The sequence below is a fragment of the Gracilinanus agilis genome, chromosome 1 (genome assembly GCF_016433145.1).
Source record: "Gracilinanus agilis isolate LMUSP501 chromosome 1, AgileGrace, whole genome shotgun sequence".
Taxonomy (NCBI): domain Eukaryota; kingdom Metazoa; phylum Chordata; class Mammalia; order Didelphimorphia; family Didelphidae; genus Gracilinanus; species Gracilinanus agilis.
This window is the reverse complement of record NC_058130.1, coordinates 752721462-752741754: the sequence shown is the minus strand read 5'-3', so window position 1 is coordinate 752741754 and position 20293 is coordinate 752721462. Positions and strand designations below refer to the sequence as shown.

The following is a 20293-nucleotide window of genomic DNA, read 5'->3' as shown; positions in this document are numbered from 1 at the left end:
AGTGGCTTGACTCATCTGTACTCCCCATGCATCAGCACACCCCCAAAGTAAAGGAAAATGTCAATGCCACTAAAGTTCTATTATTGGAAAAAAGCAGAGGTCATCCTACCCCAACAAAGTCCTGTTGGTTACACAGCGTCCAGCCCAACCAGAGATGACTGGACTTTGGCACCATCAGAGTAAACTGTCTTGGAAGAGAGCACATCAAAGCTCTTTTGACCATCTGGTTTTTTCCAGAACTTTGATCACTAGAATCCTGGAAAAGAGGCATTCTCCTGGCAAATCAACGAGAGGATAGTTATTAATAATCATCTCTTTTATTAAAGTTTCCTATGGACCTACACTCACAGTTCCAAATATGGCCCCTGGACAAAGCCAGCCTCCTAGTGCCATTTTCACAATCTCAGAAACAAAACACAAATACTTTTGGCTCCTGACTCGACCACGGTGGGAGTCAGATTTGCTTGAAGAGTGGAGCGCAGCTAACGAGGTATAAGAAAACAACGGCTTTGATCTAACGCGGCAAGTCCGCTTGCCTGATGTGGCACCTATCATCTGTTAGTTTTCTTCTCTTTAAAGTGGTTGCCTATCCAGTGGAGTTCAAGTCCAGAATCACAACTGTTTGCAAGTTGGCACGAGCTGCCATCCGTCAGACCTAAAAGGAACAGGCCTCAGTTCTCTCTTTACTCCAAATTCCACACAGCTCCCGAGCCTTCTTTGGAGTTGGCTTCCACCATGTAGTGAATACACCGATGACAGGTGTGGCACTGGGGCCCTGCCTCCAGCTTCAGGTTCGGGACACTGAGAAGTACCACCACCAGAGGCTGTGCAGTGTCCATGGCCTGGATCCAGAAGGCTGAGGCCAAGGACTTACCCCAATGTTGGAGAGAGTTCAGTATCACAGGGCAAGAGTGTCGATGTGGCTAGGAAGAACCTTTCCCTCACTGAGCCATGCCCATCCTTTGCAGTTCTTCCTGCAAACCTATTTGAAATGTTTTTCCATAATCCGTCCTACCTGCCCCACAAACCCTGTGTTCCCTGCAGCACCATGGTCACCCATTCCCATCTGCACATTGCATGGCGAGTGGAGAATAACAATAGATTTCAGGCTCAGTGGGAAAAGATTTCTTCTGCTTTTTGCGGACGGATGAGCATCAGCACTATTTTGAGGGAAAAGTCTTTCCCTGAAAGGAGAGCCAGTGACTCTAAAGGGTGCAGACAGCAATTCCTGCCCTGAGGCCAGACTAGGGCCAAGTCATCCATCGCAGCCCTTCCAGAGCCCTTTGAGTCAAAAATGAAGCTATGGCCATTAGGTGATTGGGAGGCGACCCAGGCGTCCAATCACCGACAGTAATCCTAAGGCACGGCGCGCACACATGTGCAACAATGCATTGCTCCTAGGAGAGGAATCTGCATTTGATCTGCACGATGATAAGTATCCTGCATTTTTGAGTTTCCCTGAATGGTGCTATGAGCATCAAACTTTTTTTTGTAGAAAACAGGAAAATTTCACGAGTTGCAAAAATATTTCCGGGGTATTTCTTAATGGAAATGATTGGGAGAGAGCTCTTCGGGGTCAGGTATGGGAAGCACAGGGATCAAAGGGGAATGTCAGAGACAAGACCCCGATCCCAATTCTCTCTCCAGGCCTCATCACACGACATTTGGGCAAGTGCAAACTTTGCTTTGTAGCTTTGCAAGGGTTGGTAATGTCACGATGCTCCCCAAAAGCAGATCCATGTAGAAAGTAAATACACCAAAGTCAACATCTGCGGTGCCTGTCTGGGATTTTACAAGCAGCAGAGGCCCTCCATGCTGCTTTGCCCCATAGCAAACTGGCCTGAGCAATGTGGAAACAGAGCTAGAACTGAGCATGCTGAACTAAACGGCAAGGGAACACGCGTCTAGCCGGGCTGAGAATGGCGGCAGGGAGGCACGTCTTCCTCCTGACCTGAACGTCTCAGCCATCCGCACTAGGACACTAAGATCGCATCGAGAGCTGCAAACAACCAAAGTCTGTTGGCTTCATTCTCCAGACCAGCTTATACAACCTGCTGGTTGACAAAAACCAAGTTGCATCACAGGCTACCTACAAAGAACTAGGATTCTAAAAACACGACGTGTTCTTGCCCAACAAGAAGTGTTTTTCTCCGTGTGCACAAAGCCCAGAGGGCAAGGACTCCAGATTGGGAAAGCGTTTATGGGGAAGGAGGAGGGGTGCAGCTCCGAGCACTGGCACTGCGATGGCGGTGCAGCCGCAGACTCAGTGAAGGATGAAGCCAGGATGCGGGGGCAGCCTGGGAGGAGGTCTCTGGGGGAGGGCCGGGGGGTACGGCGAGGCAAACTGCGGAGGGTATCCCGGCTGGGGGCTGTGACTAACAGATGGAAGACCCGCTCTGGGAGGAAGAGGAGGGCACTGCAATGCGGGATAAGGAAGAGCCTGTCCCGATCCCATGGCTACTGTAAACGGAGTGGCAAACCGTCCAGCGGGGACTGGTGGTGGCGGTGGAGGGATCCGCCGTGGCACAACCGAAGGGGGCACGCTGGGATCTGAAGCTGGGTAGGGCACCATCGGAGCTGGTGTCGGATCTGCCACCCTGGGCTGCAACTGGACTTGGGCCTTTGGAAGTCTCTGGCCCTTTAGCACCATTTCCTGAAGTTTCTCAATCTTTACTCGACGTAAATGGGCTAGTTTTCGCTTATTCTGATATTCATCGATGAACGAATCTAGAGGGACCTCTCCATCAAGGAACTTCTCTGCCATATTCTGAAATGAGTAAATACTGAGTCAGAGGCTGGAATCAAAAGGGAAGCTACAATCTAGTTCCAGAGACTCTTTGGTGCTACCTGGCTCCCACATGAACAGGCAGTCAGCTGGGTTACTCTGGTTTGGGCCCCATTTACTTAAACCCTTATTTTCTGTCTTAGAATGAATACTGAGTATTGGTTCCAAGGCAGAAGAGTGGTAAGGGCTAGGCAATGGGGGTCAAGTGACTTGCTCAGGGCCACACAAGAAGTATCTGAGGCCAAATTTGAATCCAGGACCTCTCATCTCCAGGCCTGGTTCTCTATCCATTGAGCTACTTAGCTGCTGGCCCCATTTACTTTTGTGATTCTTTCTGAAAGATGACTAAGTATAGAAATGTATTTATCTACACCTTAGTCCCAAAAAGACCTTTAATGGGGCCTCTAGCATCATAATACACATCCAAAGAGAAGACCTGCCAGGCTCCAGCCTCTTTAGAATTCAAATTTAAGGTTCAGTTTGTGATTGTGATGTGATGGCATACCTCCACTCTCATTGAAGCTTGAGCAAATTACTACTTCATCTAACAATCCAACCCATTTTATTAGCAAACTGACCAAGAAAGAGCTCTAATAGCCCCCTTAAAGGTCTTTTCTTGTCTGTTCTCTCGCACTTATTATGGCAGCTGGCTAAAGAAAAAGCAGGAGGGTCAGCTGTGTCCTGCTCTCCTGACCATCTGCAGATATGTCATGGCCAGCTTTTGGCCACCTAAGCTCCCCTGGTATTACAGCTGCTGTGCAGCTCCCCCGGAGCACTACATCTGATGCATTTCTTATACAAAGTCCATGTAATGGACGGAACTACAGGTTTACATTTTCTTGTTCCTAACTCCATAGGAAAAGACTTTTCATTCGTACTACTCTGGAGATCTTTCCCAGTAACTGGGCCCAGTGCTATAGCCTAAAGGTAAGAAAAACTGGGATGTGCATTTCCACACATACTAATAAGCACCTCCCTTGTGTGCAAGTGAAAGGCCCCATGTCAGGTGCTGGGGATGTGCAAAGACAGAAGAGTCCCCAGCTTCGGGGCAGTTTGCCTTACCTCTGTATCTTCTTCAATCTTGGCCCCCTCTGTTTGAAGAAGGGCTAGCAACGTCTCCAGAGAAGCATTGCTGGATTGCTGATCTGTACCAGACAAGAGAAAGGAAGTGAGGCACCCAGACATTGCTCAGGAGTCCCTGGAAAACCCTCTCCTTTTTGGAAGAGGTTGCAAACACACCACCTCTTAAACTTCTCTTGTGTGAGCTGTTACTAATGAGTCACTTTAATTGGGAAACCAATAAGGGCATTGCTGAGAACAACACTGCTTCTGAAGAGGGGTGAGCATCAAAGTAGGAAAACAGCCCGCATGCTACCTGGGCTAACAGGAAAGGGGAATAGTGATATTAATTATTTTTTCCTCATTTAAGGAAACAAGTTATATTTTCCAATAATAGTTTGCAGGATTACATTCCATTTTATGAGGAACAATATGGCAGCAAGTCAATTCTATCCCTCTGATTTTATTTCCAAAAGACTGACATGCTTCTGTAGTCTAGAGATTATGGTTTTAGGATACTGAAATAAAACCCATTCATAATAGACAAAAAAGGTCTAAAAATAAACTACTTCTCACTGCCCCTAAAAGACTAATCATTCTAGCATCTAAAATATGCCTTTCCTTCCCTTTTTCTTTTTAAAAACACCATCCCAGGAAAGTTACCTAATTGGGTTTTCTTGATTTGATAGGCTTCAAAGAGAACCTGTAGTTCCTGATATTTTTGGGTCAAACTGGCTTTCAAAGTGTCCAGTTGTGGTTGGTACAAAAGATTTCCTTCTGCCAGGCTTCGGTTATTGGCAAGAGTCATCTCTTTGTTAAGCTGAACATTCTGTGTCTGCAAAGAACACGCACAGAGGAAAACCAAAGGCATTATTACATACAGTTCATTCACAAGTCCCAAAAGACCTCTGTCAAAAAGCCTCTCATCCAAACACCCCCATCCATCTGTTTGAAAGCATTTTCTCTGGCATTGCCTACAAGGGAGGCAAAGCTCAATTCATACAAAGTCCTGCTGGTTTATATATATATAGTCTTGGGATCACTTCGAATAGTACCGCCAAAAATCTTTAAACGAAAAAGAAAAACTGGGAGTGGGGGTAGAGAAAGAACTAGCTTCCTTCAGGCAACATCTTCCCATAGTATAGTCACACCCATTACTCAGTAGGTCTTTTAATTTAAATATTTATGATGTCTTGAATTCCTGAATAATGCCACTGCTCTTTCAAAACATAGCTCTATGGATTTAAGACTAGATTTTTTTAAAAAGAGATTTAAGAATTGATTCTTTCAGAGAGCTGTCAGTAATTTGGAGTACAGTGTCAACTCAGCCTTAATAACCAGATTTAGAGATCCAAGGAAAAAGTGTGAGAGCCTAGGATTTCATTAAGGCTGAAGTGGCATTCTCTTCTCTTCAGAAAAGAGGGCCACCCCAAACCCAGTTCTTTAAAGCTGTTATAATTGAATAAAAGTTGATAAAAAGTTGGAAAGGATCATTATTCTTCCTGAGGATTATTACCCTGCCCTTTCTACAGTGTCACATTTTTCCTTCCAATAAATGGAAATTATTTTGTAGGATTTTGTAAAATCCACTTTCTTAAATCTTAATACAAGCAGAGTTGGGAGATAGGAAATAAATCGGTCAAACAAATACTTATCCTGTATCTACTATGTGCCTGGCACTGTGTGAAGGGCTAGAATAAAGAAATTGCCAACCCTCCAATGAAAGTTTAGCCAAGTCAAAACTTACTACCCAAATATTTTGAGGGAGGTAGCAAAGTGAAAATCACCTTAAAAACAACATTAACCATAATCTAGTTGCAGTTCTCCTTTTCTCTTTTTTAGGATCTTTTGTATACCACAATCTGCCCAATGTGACCTCTCTCTAGAGATTTAATTTCATCTGGACAAAATTCCTTCCCAGAGTTCTATCCACAGCCTCTTGTCCAACCCCAACTTAGGCCTCTACTTTTCTCCTTAATATTTCTTGCCACCCTGAGACCTGATCTATTTTAACTATTTACTTCCTCTCAAATGAATTTAGTATACATTCCAACCAATATTACTTAATTACAGCCTGGTCGAATTCATTGAAAGACCGACCACACATAGTGCAATGTATGTTCAAATGAACTACCCCAAAGGAACAAAGAGGAAAGAGGGAAAAAAGAGCTCTTCTCACTAGTTATCTCCACATATTATTAAGACACCATAAAATGACAAAGGTAGGAGCTCAAATTTCCAAATACATAACACTATTATATCATGCAAATTAGCTAAGCTCCAGGCACAGCTACAAAGAAATTAGGCCCAGCATAAAATCAATCAAGTGGTAAGTTAAAATTTAAATGGAAAATGAGGCTTGTCACCATGGTACTATCAGAAGTGGTGAACATTCCAAATTCCAGGTAGCCACAGGGACAAGTGCCAGACAGATGGGAAGAAAACAGGGATAAAGTAATCTTTACTACACCTCACTTTATTTTCAGGACACCTTCCCTCCACAAGTACAACTGAATTCCTAAAAATGGGGGTGGGAGGTGGGGGTGGGGGGTGGATGACAGTAAAGAAACCCAACTCAGGGGCAGCTGGGTGGCTCAGTGGAGTGAAAGCCAGGCCTAGAGACAGGGGTTCCTAGGTTCAAATCCGGCCTCAGACACTTCCCAGCTGTGTGACCCCCATTGCCCACCCTTACCACTCTTCTGCCTTGGAGCCAATACACAGAACTTAAGGGTTTAAAATAAAAATTTTAAATATCCAAGTCATCGGATTATTCCCCTTCCACAGTCTAGTTTAGGCTTTCCCAAAGAACAAAAACATCTCCTAACTAAAAAGCTGAACTTTTTATGGAAAGTTAATCCCTTTATGGAAAGTAAATTCCCTTTGATTATGCCCTAGCTAAGAAGTCTAGCCCACCAATGGAGAGTAATTTCAATTATTCAAGGTAGAACAAAAAACAGTCTAGCATCAATTGTAAAGTCCAACAGTAACTAAAATCTTACTCTAAGAGAACTTTCTAGTACTCACAATTATTGTTTATTTCACTCAGTATCCTAGATAGAACTTTCCCAAGCAAAAGGTTTCGGGGAGCAAGGACTTTTAAAATTGTAGTTATCAGAGCTTCCAGGAAGGAAAAAAAGGCCTTTTAAAATAATTTCGAGGAGTAAACCATTTAACCTACTTAATTCTCTAACTGAATTCTCTCACCATCATACTTCCTTTCATCTCTAAATCTTGAAAGTACATGGGAACAGACACAATCAAAAACTCACTAGTAGGAAAGTAAACTATCTCCCAAAGATACCATAAAAAAATTTTCAACCTTCAAATGAACCAGCATTAAAATGGGGTTAAAGGTCGATGGTGAGAAAGCCTGAGCACCCAACAATGAATTTCTGGCTTTTTACAGCCTTGGTGTATCATAGACTCATAAAGTCAAGAAAACACCACCTCACACCTAGTAGATTGGCCAATATGACAATAAAGGAAAATAATAAATGTTGGAGGGGATGTGGCAAAATTGGGACATTAATGCATTGTTGGTGGAGTTGTGAATTGATCTCACCATTCTGGAAGGCAATTTGGAACTATGCCCAAAGGGCTTTAAAAGACTGCCTGACCCCAGGAACTGATGCAGAGTGAAATAAGCAGAACTAGGAGAACATTGCACACAAAAATGGAAACATTGTGAAACAATCCAATGTAATGGGCTTTGCTACTACAAGACAATCCCAAGGGACTTATGAGAAGGAACGCCATCTACATCCAGAGAAAGAACTGTGGGAGCAGAAACACAGAAGAAAAACAAATGACTTATTTGTTTATATCGATATATGATGGGGGTTTGGGCTTCTAAAGATTGCTCTACTACAAAAATGAATAATATGGAAATAGGTAGAAGTGATAACATTTGTATAACTCAGTAGAAGTGCTTATTGGATCTGGAAGGGGGGAGGGAAAGAAAATGAATTATGTAAACATGGAAAGAAAATTTTTTAAATTAAAAACAAAAAACAAATAAAAGTCAAGGAAACTCATACCCAGAAAAGGGTAAGAACAATTATGAAAACATACCTACTAAGACTAAAAAGTCAGTAAGAGGTGAAAACAATTCACAATCAACCCTACCACTCCGGCCTTTTGGGATTGACTCAGAATTTTAAATCTTATCTAGAAATATACTGGAAAGACTGGTAGAAGCATACTACATTTCAGACATAAAAATCAGAAAAACATCATTACCTCAAGACACTAGAAACCTATAGATACAGAATACTGCGGGGGAAAATTAAATAATCTCAAATGAGAATGCCCATAAAATGATCTGCACATTTTAAAGTACAATGCTCATTGGATTGAGAGTTTGACCTAGAGATAGGAAGTTGTAAGTCCAAGTCTCCCTAGCTGGGTGACCCTGGGCAAGTCACTTAACCCCCACTGCCTAGCCCTTTACCACTCTTCTGCCTTGGAGCAGATACATAGTATTGATTCTAAAATGGTCCGTAAAGGTTTAAGAAAAAAATAAAATAGACTGCATGTAGCCCATCAGTCCTTCAGACATGATTAGCAGTTGTCCCAGGAGAGCTCTAGCATGTTTTTAACAATACTTACAGAAGGTTAGCATTATTCTGGGCCCACAAAGTAGTGGCTGAGAGGAAAAGCTTCTCTTAATTATCATATGGCAGCTCTGGGCGATAACCTTGGGAAGAATGTCTGGAAACAATAATGGTCAGGGCTGGGTCATGATTTCTACTTGTGTGGAATGTCTTCCAAACCAGGCACATACTACAAGGTGAAATTTGAAGACCCAAACTATCCGCAATCTGGCACTTCCATCTACAATTATAATCTTGCATGTATAAACACTGTGGTAGAAAATCGGTCATCATTTCCATGCTACTTAAAAAAAAAATGCATTCTGAACTAGTTCCTCAAGCACGTAGGTCTCTCCCTCTTTATCTTACCATACAAATGTTACTGTTCACTTACTACAGAAAGAAGACCCAGGAGCAGCAGAAAAAGAGTCATCTCATCCACCCACTGCCTAACAAGGCAGTCATGAGTTGCTGTGGCCAGTTCCTGTGAGGCCTCCAGTTAACCAGGCTGACCCTCAGAAAGCAGTCGGGCAGTTGCTAATCACACCCTCCAAGCTTTTCTAGGATCTTCGGGCTAGCCAAAGAGTAGGGTTTTTGTTAAGGCAACAAGTGAATGAAAATGACATCCATACTAGGAATCCCAACTCCAAAGGAGGAATGAAATAAGGTATGCAAAGCAGTCATCTCATGTGCCGCTGATAGCAGCCCCAAGAGATAAGCGGGCACAGGAGATGGCCCTGAGGATCAGAGACTGAAGAGCTCCCAGCAGTGCTCACTCATTTAGTAGCTGTCAGAGGCTTCATCTGAACTAGGCTAGAGAGCAAGTGCAGCCTCCTTCCTTTGTCCTATAGCACTGCCTGCCTCTAAACGACAGCACCCTTCAAATACTCTTGACAGAGAACTAAACTTTAGAAAACATTAGCTATCACAATGTATTTACAAAGAATCAACAGAACAGCTGCTTGATTTAAACTGTAGGATTTTAAAGTTCCTTAATTTGAGTTGTCGACCTAGCAGGTTCAAAGATGGACAAAAACACAGCTATACTAATCCAACTTTTGCTAATGTTTCAATTTTCTCATCTGTGCCACTAGGCAGTTGTGAGAAATAATAAAGTTTGAACTGTTTTAGGCCCTTAAACTGCACAATGATTTTTCAGACACCCTGAATTTTTTTAATGGCAAGAAAGTAGTTTTAAACCACAAGATCCAAGTCTCAGCAAATGATGTTTATCTATCTAGCTGATACTAAGGGAAAGGCAAGCTAAACTGTCATTTCCCCCAACATTGAGTACAAAAGGCACTTATTACATGTTTGCCAAATGAATATTAAATATTATCCTATATAAAAGTTTACTGTTGATAAAAACAGCCATGATATCCAAAGAGGAACTATTTTGCAACACAGGCTTTGCAATAAAATGGAGGAAAAACGAAAACTAATTATGATCATGATTGCAACTAATGCTGGGCAAAGCTACTGATAAGACTACTACTCTATTGCAGAGTAACACCAAACTATATTGGTCTTCCAAATAAAAGCCCTGGTCCTTTAGTAAAAAAAATTGTCAGCTGTAATTTCATAGATTGAGCCACATAAGCAATAACATGATCTGAAGACATGACCTGTGCCGTTATCTTTTCTAACATTATGCTGAAAAATGACTAAAATTCTATTTAGTATACTTTTCTATCTAAGCATAAGCTTTCAAAAGCTGAGCTTTAAATCATGCCAGTCTTTAACTAAAGCTTGTCTTGGTGACAAATAAAATGAAGTCAATAGCTATTCTAAACATGTATGTGAACAAAAACCTGATATAAACAACTTCTACGTTAGTCATTAAAGCATGAATGTAATAGGTCTGAAAGGTATAAAGATAAAATTTATCCAGTAATAAAACCAATATAGTTTAGGCTCAAAGAAAACTCCCTAAGAATACGAGCTAATGGAATGGGTTGCCTCAGGAGATAGAGTGAGTTCACCTTCACTCCAGGTTTTGGAAATAAAAACTGGATGACCACTTGTCAGGTATAAGGGAGGATTCCTTATCCAGTCTATCTGGGTTGGATTAAATTGCCCGGGAGATCCTTGCCAACTCGGATTCTGAGATTGTGTAAGCACCAGGCCAACATGGGCTCTAATTACTTCAATTCCAATTCCTACACAAGTCTTACTGGAAAAAAAATTAACAGCAATTTTTGGCTGGATTGTTTGACATGTTTAGATCAATAACAGTATTTAAAACCCTGCCTGGTAAAAACGTCCCAAAATACTGCAAGTCTGTGGGCTGTGTGAAACCATCTCCAAGGATACAGCCTACTTGTTAAAGGAAATGTACCAGCTGCTTATCAAGAGTCCAGGCTGGACAACCTCCTCAACAAACAGAAAAATACATTACTTCATAACCAATAAACAGATTAACAAAAGCTAAAACCTACCGCATTTTGGTAGAAGGCAGTCCAATTCTCTTTGCTAAGATTAAACTTGCATAGGGGAGAAGCTGTCAGTGGATGGAGAACCAGGTCTAGAGACAGGGGGTCCTGGGTTCAAACCTGGCCTCAGATACTTTCTAGCTGTGTGGCCCTGGGCAAGTCACTTAGCCCCCATTGCCTAGCCCTTATCACTCTCCTGACTTAGAACCAAAACACAGTATTGATTCCAAGACAGAAGGTAAGGGTTTAAAAAAAAAAAAAAGACTAAACTTGTATAGCTCAGAGAAATTAACAGTGTGGGATTTAAACTAACACAATCTTTTCCATGTGGAATTAATTTACATGTGAAAAATCAGCAGACCATTCATTATCATCATGGAAGACTGGCCACATAAACCTAGGGCTATGCTCAAAGAACAAATGGCCTACTCTTCAAAATAGAGTGGGAAAAACGAGAAGAAATGGAACCAGGACACTCAATTTGAAGGTTCCTAGATGTGATTGTAATCATTCTAACTTTTGTAAGATGAACATCAAAGATATCTGTTACATATTTGGTCAAAGTTAAAAATGAAGAAGGCCTGTTCCATCCTCTCTCTACTGAACCACTTCCAGGCAGAGAACCCCCAAACCAGTCACAATTAGTTTTTATGTTTTGAGAATTGTAATTTTACTTATATTCTGAATTTATCAAACTGAAAGAAAATGAGTATTTCAAAAAACAAAGTAGAACACAAAGATTATATATGAAACCATATAGCTTGCTTTTTAAAAAATACATTATTTTTAGTGTCATATTATCATATTATTAAATACATTACTTTCAAAACTGTCCTAGTTTTTTGTTTCTTTCTGAACTTCCTTAAAAAAAATTTTTTAAATGCATCAATGACCTTTTGTTTCTCCTTTTCTTTTGACAGCTCTATCACTAGCCTTCTTTCTTCTCCTTCCATAATCTCTTCCACTTCATGAAAAACACAATCTTTGTCATAAAAAGTCAAGCAAAACAAACCTACCCATCTACCATATCCAGAAATGTTAAGTCTTGCTTTGGACCTTGATTTTTTTTCAACCCCTGTGTAAGAAGGAAAGCTTCAAGTTTCCTCCATCAGCCCTCTGTGGTTGGGGCTGGTCATAGCACTGACCAAAGTTCATAAAAGTTTGGTGTAGAAATATATTAAAATCAGGAACTTTGAGCCAGAAAATGGGAATTAAGAGGGAGACATTAGTCCAAAAATGTCACAATTAATTCATTGTTACTTGTCCCTTAAAGAGATGATATCCAAGCTCTACTCCTCAGTACTTGGGTGACTGGGACAAACCATGTCACCTCTTTGGGACCCATGTTTCCTTATCTCTTAAATTAGAGGATCAGGCTAGATGATCCCAAATTCTTTCAAGCTCAAAATCTACATCCTTAGGATCCCCACTAAACTATAAATGCCTTCTGAATTCCCCTTGTCTAATACTTCCCTGCTCAAAACCCTTCAGCAGTACCCTATGACTTAAATGACAAGTCAATCAATGAATCAACATTTATTAACTAAGCCCATACCAGTTGGTGTGATAAGCACCTAGAAGAACACTGAGAAGAAAAAGAAAAGCAGCTCCTGCCCTTGAGGAGCTTACATCACAACAGGGTGTGTATACATGCACAGCAGAAGGAAGGTGCCATTAGTAGTAGCTGGCATGACCAAGGCTGGCCTCCACACAAGATGGCAAGTGGTACTTGAGATGGAGGCAGAAGAGACAGGGAGAACATTCTAGGCATAGAGGCCAGGGAAAAGGCACTGAGCTGGGAGATGGACTATCTGGTAGGTGAGAAGTAGGAGGTAGGCCTCTATGGAAGGATTATAGATTAGAAAGAAAAGATTAAGGCCCAAGCCTGGAAAGACAGGAAGAAGTGAGGAGCATTCAATGCCACACAGTTTCTATTTGATCTAGAAGCTGGAGTCATAGGGAGCCATAGGAGTTTACTGAATTGCCAGGGCTGGGGGGAGAAAGTTCAAGAACCTGCTCAGACCTGTGCTTCAGGATAAAATAGAGGGGTGGTGGGGGTGGGGGGGTAGGGGGGAAGGTGTGAAGTAGATAATCTAATTAGAAGGCTACTGTAATAGTCCAGACAAAAGATGATGAACATCTGAACCAGAATGATGGCTGCTTAAATGAAGAGGAGATGCCGTGGTGAAATGAAAAGCCTTAGCAATAATTGGATATGGAGAATGAATGAGAAATCAAGGATGACACTGTAGGTTCAAACCTAGATGACTAGAAGAATGATAGTACCCTGGATGGCAATAAGAAAATTCAGAAGCCAAATAGGTTTAGGGGAAAAGAATGACTTGTTTTGGCTATGCTGAGTTAAAGATGTCTACAGGACAATCCAGTTAAAAAATGTCCAACAGGTGGACATTTGACAATGTGGGACTAGAGCTCAGAAGAGAGAGATGAGGGTTAGATCCATATTGCATATCTAGGAATCATTTTCCTAAATATAGGAACTCCTGGGAGCTGAAAAGCTCTACATCAAGACCTAGAAGGAAACTTTAAGGGACACTCAGAGAGGATGACATGGATGAATGAGACTGAAAAGGAGTGATTACAAGGGAAGGAGGAAAACTGCAGGAATGAAAACTACAAAGGTCAAAGGTACAAGGAGGTGGTCAATAGGGTCAAGTTTTACAGAAAAGTCATGAGGACTATAGACTGAGAAAAGGTTGTGAGACTGAGCAATTAAGGAATCACTGGTCATTGTGGTGAGAAAAGTTTCAGTTGAAGTATCAGTTGATAAGGGTGGAAGAAAGGAAGAGGAGGCTCCCAAGGCATTTCACTGAGAAAGGGAAGAGAGCTATAAAAAGAGAGCTGGCCTTGTAGAATCTGGTGAGGATTTTTAAGGATGGTAAAGACGTGGGCATCTTTTGAAGTAGCAGGAATGAGGATTAAAAAAAGAATGGGGACAATCTAGTGAAAAGAGAAGGGGGCCTGGGATTGAAGGGTCGTCTGTGTGGAGGCACTGGCTTTTGGCTTTGTCAAGATGGGCCACCAGATGGCAAAAAATGGGAAGTTGAGGGGATGGCCCTCTATTGGGGAATGGCTGAACAAACTGTGGTATATGATGATGGTGACGGAACACTTTTGTGCTATAAGGGATGATTTCAGAAAGACTGATGCAGAGTGAAATAAGCAGAACCAGGAGAACATTATGCACAGTGGGGCAGAATAAATGTAATAAGACTTTGCTACTAATAACAATATAATGATCCAAGACAATTCTGAGGGGCCTATGAAAAAGAATGCTTACCCACATCTAGGGAAAAAACTGTTGGAGTAGAAATGCAGAAAAAAAACAACATATGATTTATCACTCGTTTATATAGGTATATGACTTGGGGTTTTGGTTTTATAAGATTATTCTCTTACAAAAATGAACAACACGGAAATGGGTTTTGAGTGATAATAGTATAACCTGGTAGAATTGCTTGTCCACTCCAGGAGGGGGGAGGGAAGAGAGGAGTGAGACAACATGAATCATGTAACCTTGGAAAACAATGTGTAAATTTACTGGAATAAAATAAAGAAAAAATTTTTTTAAAAAGAGCACCAATTTAAAAAAAAAAATATGGGCCACTAGAGACAGAAGGGAAATAGTCATAATGCCAACAGGTTCCTAAGATGAGAAAAGAGGAAACTCTCAGTAAATGGCCTCAATTTTTTCAAATAAAATGACCTCCCTAACCTGGCAATGAAGACATTCACAATATATTTCCAACCGTTTTTCATTCTACTTCCTTCCACCCATTTTATATTCTGCCAAGGACTCTGTCCACTCCTACCCTGTTGCATTTGAGTAAGCTAGGAAGGCACTTCCTCCACAAAACTCCACAGTTGAGTTCCTTCTCTCCTTCTTGAAGGAACAACTCAGGTGCTCGTACTGAAGATTTCCATCCCCCTCTCTAAAAGGGATCTATCTCTTCTTCCTCAAATGTCTTAGAACTTTTGTACAAAGGAGCAATTAGCCAGTCTATCTTATATAAGAACTTTATTTGTATACATGTCTTGTTCCCTGGCAAGCTCAACATATGCAGGAACTGTGTTCAACAAACAAAACATTTCAACACTGACTAAGCACTAAGTCTAAGTCAAAGAGAATGAAAAGCTGGCTTTTATTTTAGTTCCTATGCAGCTTTTTACAATATTCCTGTTTCTGTAAAGTGCCTTAGACAGAGCAAGTACTTAAAAATGTTTACTGAATTGAAGGCAAGGAAAGAAGGAAGGAAGGAAGGAAGGAAGGAAGGAAGGAAGGAAGGAAGGAAGGAAGGAAGGAAGGAAGAAAGGAAGGAAGGAAGGAAGGAATCTAAGGGCAGGTAGGTGGCTCTGTAGATTGAGAGCTAGGCCTGCAGTCCTGGGTACAAATACAGCCTCAGACACTTCCTACCTGTGTGACCTTGGGCAAGTCACTTAACCTCAATTGCCCAACCCTAACTGCTCTCCTGCCTAGTAGAATTGGCTTGTTTTTTATTTAAATTTTTTTGAAAATTTTTAATCTACTTGAATTTGATCATTTTTGATTTTTTTTTTAACCTTGGCTATTTAAGGAAACTGATTAGCCACGATACAAGCATGCTTTATTCTTCTATAACAAAAAGTCCTCAAATCCTTTCTTAAACTACATTCTATAAAGCAACCTACTGAAGGGTTTACTAAATGCTTCTTGACTAACAAGAACTTATTGTATAATTAAAAATTACTGGCAAGATGGTATAATCTAAAAACAAAAGACCAACAAGTATTACACTAAAGAAAATTAACTATAAAAAGCTCCTAAGAATACAGTATATTAAAATTTACCTATGGACAATGATGATTAGGCAAGTGACCACTAAAATTATCCATGGATAATTCAAGGTATTCCTGCAAAATAAATATTGTACATAGTCCAAATCCCTAAAACAAGGTTCTGCTGCAAAGGCCATAACAAAATTACATTGCTATAAAATACCTTGAAACAAGACTCCGGATCAATTGGATTAAGACATAATTGCTGTATACAAACTTTGGTAACCAACAAGGTTGGCACCATTCAGTCTAACTTTAAAGAATTCTCCCAAATAATGGATACAGTTAAGAAGTGAATAATAATACAGTTAAGAAGTGCTAAACTAAGAATAGTCTTAAAGGATATTAACTTGTCTATAAAATAAAGTTTTCTTTTTGGGGGCCAGCCAGGAGGAGAGAAGCAATTTTAGGTTTTATTCAAAGTGAAGTAGTAGGAATGGCTAGGTGACTCAGTGGATAGAACCAGTCTTTGAGATGCAGGGTCTTAAGGTCATGTCAGGCCTCAGAAATTCCTACATGTGTGACCCTGGGCAAGTCACTTAACCTCAATTGCCTGGTCCTTACTGTTCTGCCTTGGAACCTATAATTAGTATTCATTTTATGATAGAAGGTAAGGTACTTTTTAAGTAAAGTATAAAAGACATCAAGCTAAGATGTATGACTGGATAAAGGAGGCCAGTGACATTAACAAAGGACAAATTAACAGATGACCAAACAAAGGACTATGCTGGCTCCCACAAAATTCAAAAAGCCCTAGGAATGTGTCCTTAGTGCCTCAGGCAGAGGCAGATATAAGATTTATGTAAACTCATGAATAATCTGGCATGGGAAGAGAAAGCAGGGATGACTTGTGATATAGCATCAGAGGAGGAATGAAATGGAAAAAAAATTAGTGTGGGATTATAAAATTATCAAAGAAATAAAATTAAGCTCATAATTTTCTTATATTCCCAGGTAGATACACACCACTCTGATTATACTCCAGCCATCATACCAAAGGTGATGCCGGGCCCAACCCCATGGGTACAACCTTTGGTTGACTTCACATCCTGGGACTTGGCCTTTTGCCTTATCTGGTCTTTCTCTAAACCACTTCTGGACTTTCCCACACCCCATCCCTACCTTTCTATCTCCTTTTTTAACACTGTCTCCAATAGAATATAAGCTGCTTGAAGGCAGGGACTGTCATGCCAGTCAGGACTAGCACAATACCAGCATATACTAAGAACTTAATAAATGCTTTACCTGTCTGTCTATAAGGGTGTCCCAACAATCTCTGGTGCAGTTTTAAGCTCTTTTAAAACTGTACCAAGACCTTTGGATCAACTTGGATAAGCCTAAATAATTCTAAAATTCTTTTAATAAGATCAAATGTATAAAGAAACTTAATTTCAAAATGTTCTCTGGGACATTAAGTCAATTCTTCTTTATTTAGGATTAAAAATATGAAATCTCAGGATGAAAAGATTTAAACACAAAGGGTTACAGATTCTTAACTATTTTAACCAGAGGTAGAAGCAATGATTAATTCCTAATACTACTTCTACATTCCACCCAAGACTAAAGTCTGCATTCAAGCTAATTCTTACAAAAACCAAGCCATTTCATTAAGTGTTTGTGTGGGATTTAAATTAAGGTACTGTTCTGTACATTCAATGAGGCACTATGATTCATGCCTGCAGTTCTCCAAGCACTAGTCACAAATCACTCCAGAGCATGCCTCAAGGAAATAGACCCTTTTGGGGTGGAGCTTTTTTCATTTTCCACAAAGCAAGTCTTCCAAACCCTTAACATGTTTTGGGGTGCATTTTCAGAGTTCCCCTAGTAATTAGAACAAAGATTAAGGATTGAATCCATAATGAAATCATTATTAACCCACAAGAGTTATCTCTCAAAATTTAAATCTTTTTACTTAAGTGTCCCAAGAGGCCAAATTTAGCAAAAGAAATCCCTTTTGTGAGAAGACTCCTTTTAAGGGAGTACAGTGTAAGTCCAACAGGGTTAAGGCAACCAGATAGAGAAAGGCACATTCCTCTGCAATGTAAAAATAACCTTAAATAAAAATAAGTATTTTAGATATGAACCATTAAGTTAGCTAAACCTCAAATCACTACATCACTAAACATGGCCCATTTGAGGATCCCAGTCACATGCCAGAAAAAAAGGGAAAGGTGAGATGATGTGGAGCCAGAGGAAACAATGATCTATAATGGTAGTTAGACACTTTTTAATGGTTGGTCCTCTATTACAACTCATTCACAATAATAATAAAAAAACAGGCTACTAAAGTTTAATACCTAGTTGTCTTTAAATCCAATAAGGAATGCCTTCAAAACCCTAGCCACATTTTCCACACACCACAAAATATCCCCTCAGGCCTGAAAAACCTTACTCTACAATTTAAAACTCTTTTCTCAGCCAATTAAAAAAAAACAACTTTCAGAGGTTCTTCAGGATCCTTTCTGTCTCTTATTCTCCCAAATTACAAAACTCCAGAATCAACTTTAACCTAACTACCTTGGTCACATGAGCACAAAAAGGTAAGAGGCATCTCTTGAGCTCAAGAATAAAAAACTGTCCTTAAATTTCAGGAAAAAGAATCCTTTTGTCTGGCCACGATACACTCTTTCATTAACTATAACATTAATTATCGCAAAAGACTAAGGCAGCCACGAGGCATTCTTCCATTAACTATAACATTCATTATCCCAAAAGACTAAGGCAGCAATAAATTTCATGAAAACAACACAGACACCCCTTTAGGAGCAAAATTATCAGGGTCAAAAATTCAGTTGTTCAGACACATGCCACATATGACTTGGGAAGAAGCGTGTACTGAATGATATGCCACGTATGACAACATAATTAGGTGAGTTGACTAAGGTATTCTGGCATCAACCTAAAGTTTCCTTGTTTTGGAAGTGCTACACCCTAAAAAGTAAACCATCCCTGAGTAATTTAACAAGAACTCTGTGTGGCCTAACCAACTGGAATAAAGTTCAGTTTTGAACACATCCTTGTCTGAAGGCTGACCTTAAGTCAAAAAGTACTAACACTGTTAGTTAATTAAATTAAAACTGAATCTGCCTTCCCTTCTAAACAATCATTTCCCCCTTCCTGCTCTAAGTTAAGGTCGCTGGTTCTAGCCTAGAAGCTGTTTTTAAGAGCCTCATGGAGTCGGTCAGAGGAATTGAACTTTTTTTATAGTCTTTCTTCCCCAACCGAAAGGCTATTTTTGTTACCACTCCAGAGACAGTTACCCCGGTTCTCACTGAAATAGTATGATTAAGTCCGGCAAAATGATTTGTAGGTATGTGTTTCAAATGCAGAAATAATAACTATGATTTTATTATTAAACTTACAAAGGCACCTCCAGCTGACAACCAATCATAGCGCTCCCGACAACTGAAAGGAAAAAAAGGAAGCCAAGCTTTTCTTCCTCTGCATAGATAAAAGTCACATTCGGTGAGCAAGGAAGGAATTGGTGGATTTATTATTTTTCAAAATGGAAAGTGCCAAACTGAGACCATAAATGGGGTAAATTTCATCTCGGAGCAGTCCTATGTGCCAAGTTCCGAAGTCCTTGAATACAAGGAGTGTATTAATGGAAGGATTGATACCATCGCACTACAGTGGCCTCTCTGTAGTTCAGGACAATGATCTGTTGAGGATTTTCAGTGTTTCTGAATGTGTAACCTAGACACAAGCCCCCCTTTGAAGGAGACTGGCTCAAAGCTGTATGATGGCTCCGATAGAAACCCTACAAGGGCTTCTGGGCGAGAGGTACTGCGGTGTAGGCGTGGGAAGCCTTAGACTTCCGAAGACAAAGGAGGGCTGGTGGATGAGCCTGGGAGGGCTTGCTTTAAGTTTGAGGCCACCTGTCCAAAGAGGGTCCTGGAAGAGAACTCCAAATGACCAACCCCGGGAGTATTACCGCCTGACACTAAACCACACCACAAGGTACTGGGTTCGATAAGGGGAGAAGGGGTTCTGCTTGCCTTCTGAGGCTGGGCAGGAGCTGAGCACTAAATGAAAATAGAGGGGATGAACCCCTCATCTTTCTCCTATTTCCCCCCTTGATCTCTGTTACCATATTACTTGCCCACCCTGAAAGGAAAAAAAAAAAAAAAAGGAAAAACCTAGACGACTGAACCAACAGTTTTATCCACATGCCCCCCTCGAAATGGGCACCTGAGGTTGCTATGCTGTAGTCTTTCTGGTCCGCTCAAAACACTTAGCGCCATTCCCCCTCCCCCAATATTTCAGACCCTCGAGTCCCATAGATATTTTTCTCTTTTCTGCATTTCAACCTTCTCTCTATTTCAAAAGAACTTTAACATCTGGAATCCTATCATTTCACACACCCCCTGCCGGACTCCTTAGTGTCCCTAACCTTCTCGCCCCCACTATCTCAGTTTCCCTCAGCTTGCAAACTCGCCCTTTCAGATCCTTTTCTTCTTCGAAATCTTTCCCCCGCCCCCTCGGCCATCCCTCAGTTTCTGGTCTCTCAGCGTCCCCTCCCCCCGCACCCATACCCCTTCCTTTCGGTTCTCCCAAGCCTCTTACCCAGGCCTCCGGAATCCTAAGCC

General features: G+C 40.8%; 1 protein-coding gene across 1 annotated transcript in view; it reads right to left on the bottom strand.

The window, feature by feature from the left end:
• Nucleotides 1-298: 298 nt before the first annotated feature.
• VPS37B (VPS37B subunit of ESCRT-I) overlaps nucleotides 299-20293 on the bottom strand; it is a 25252-nt gene continuing 5257 nt past the window's right edge. The window contains exons 2-4 of the mRNA XM_044685405.1: nucleotides 4508-4679; nucleotides 3848-3930; nucleotides 299-2767 (exon numbers count right to left, since the gene is read on the bottom strand). Coding sequence (XP_044541340.1) covers nucleotides 2264-2767; nucleotides 3848-3930; nucleotides 4508-4679 — 759 coding nt within the window. The 3' untranslated portion in view covers nucleotides 299-2263. The remainder of the gene's footprint in view (nucleotides 2768-3847; nucleotides 3931-4507; nucleotides 4680-20293) is intronic.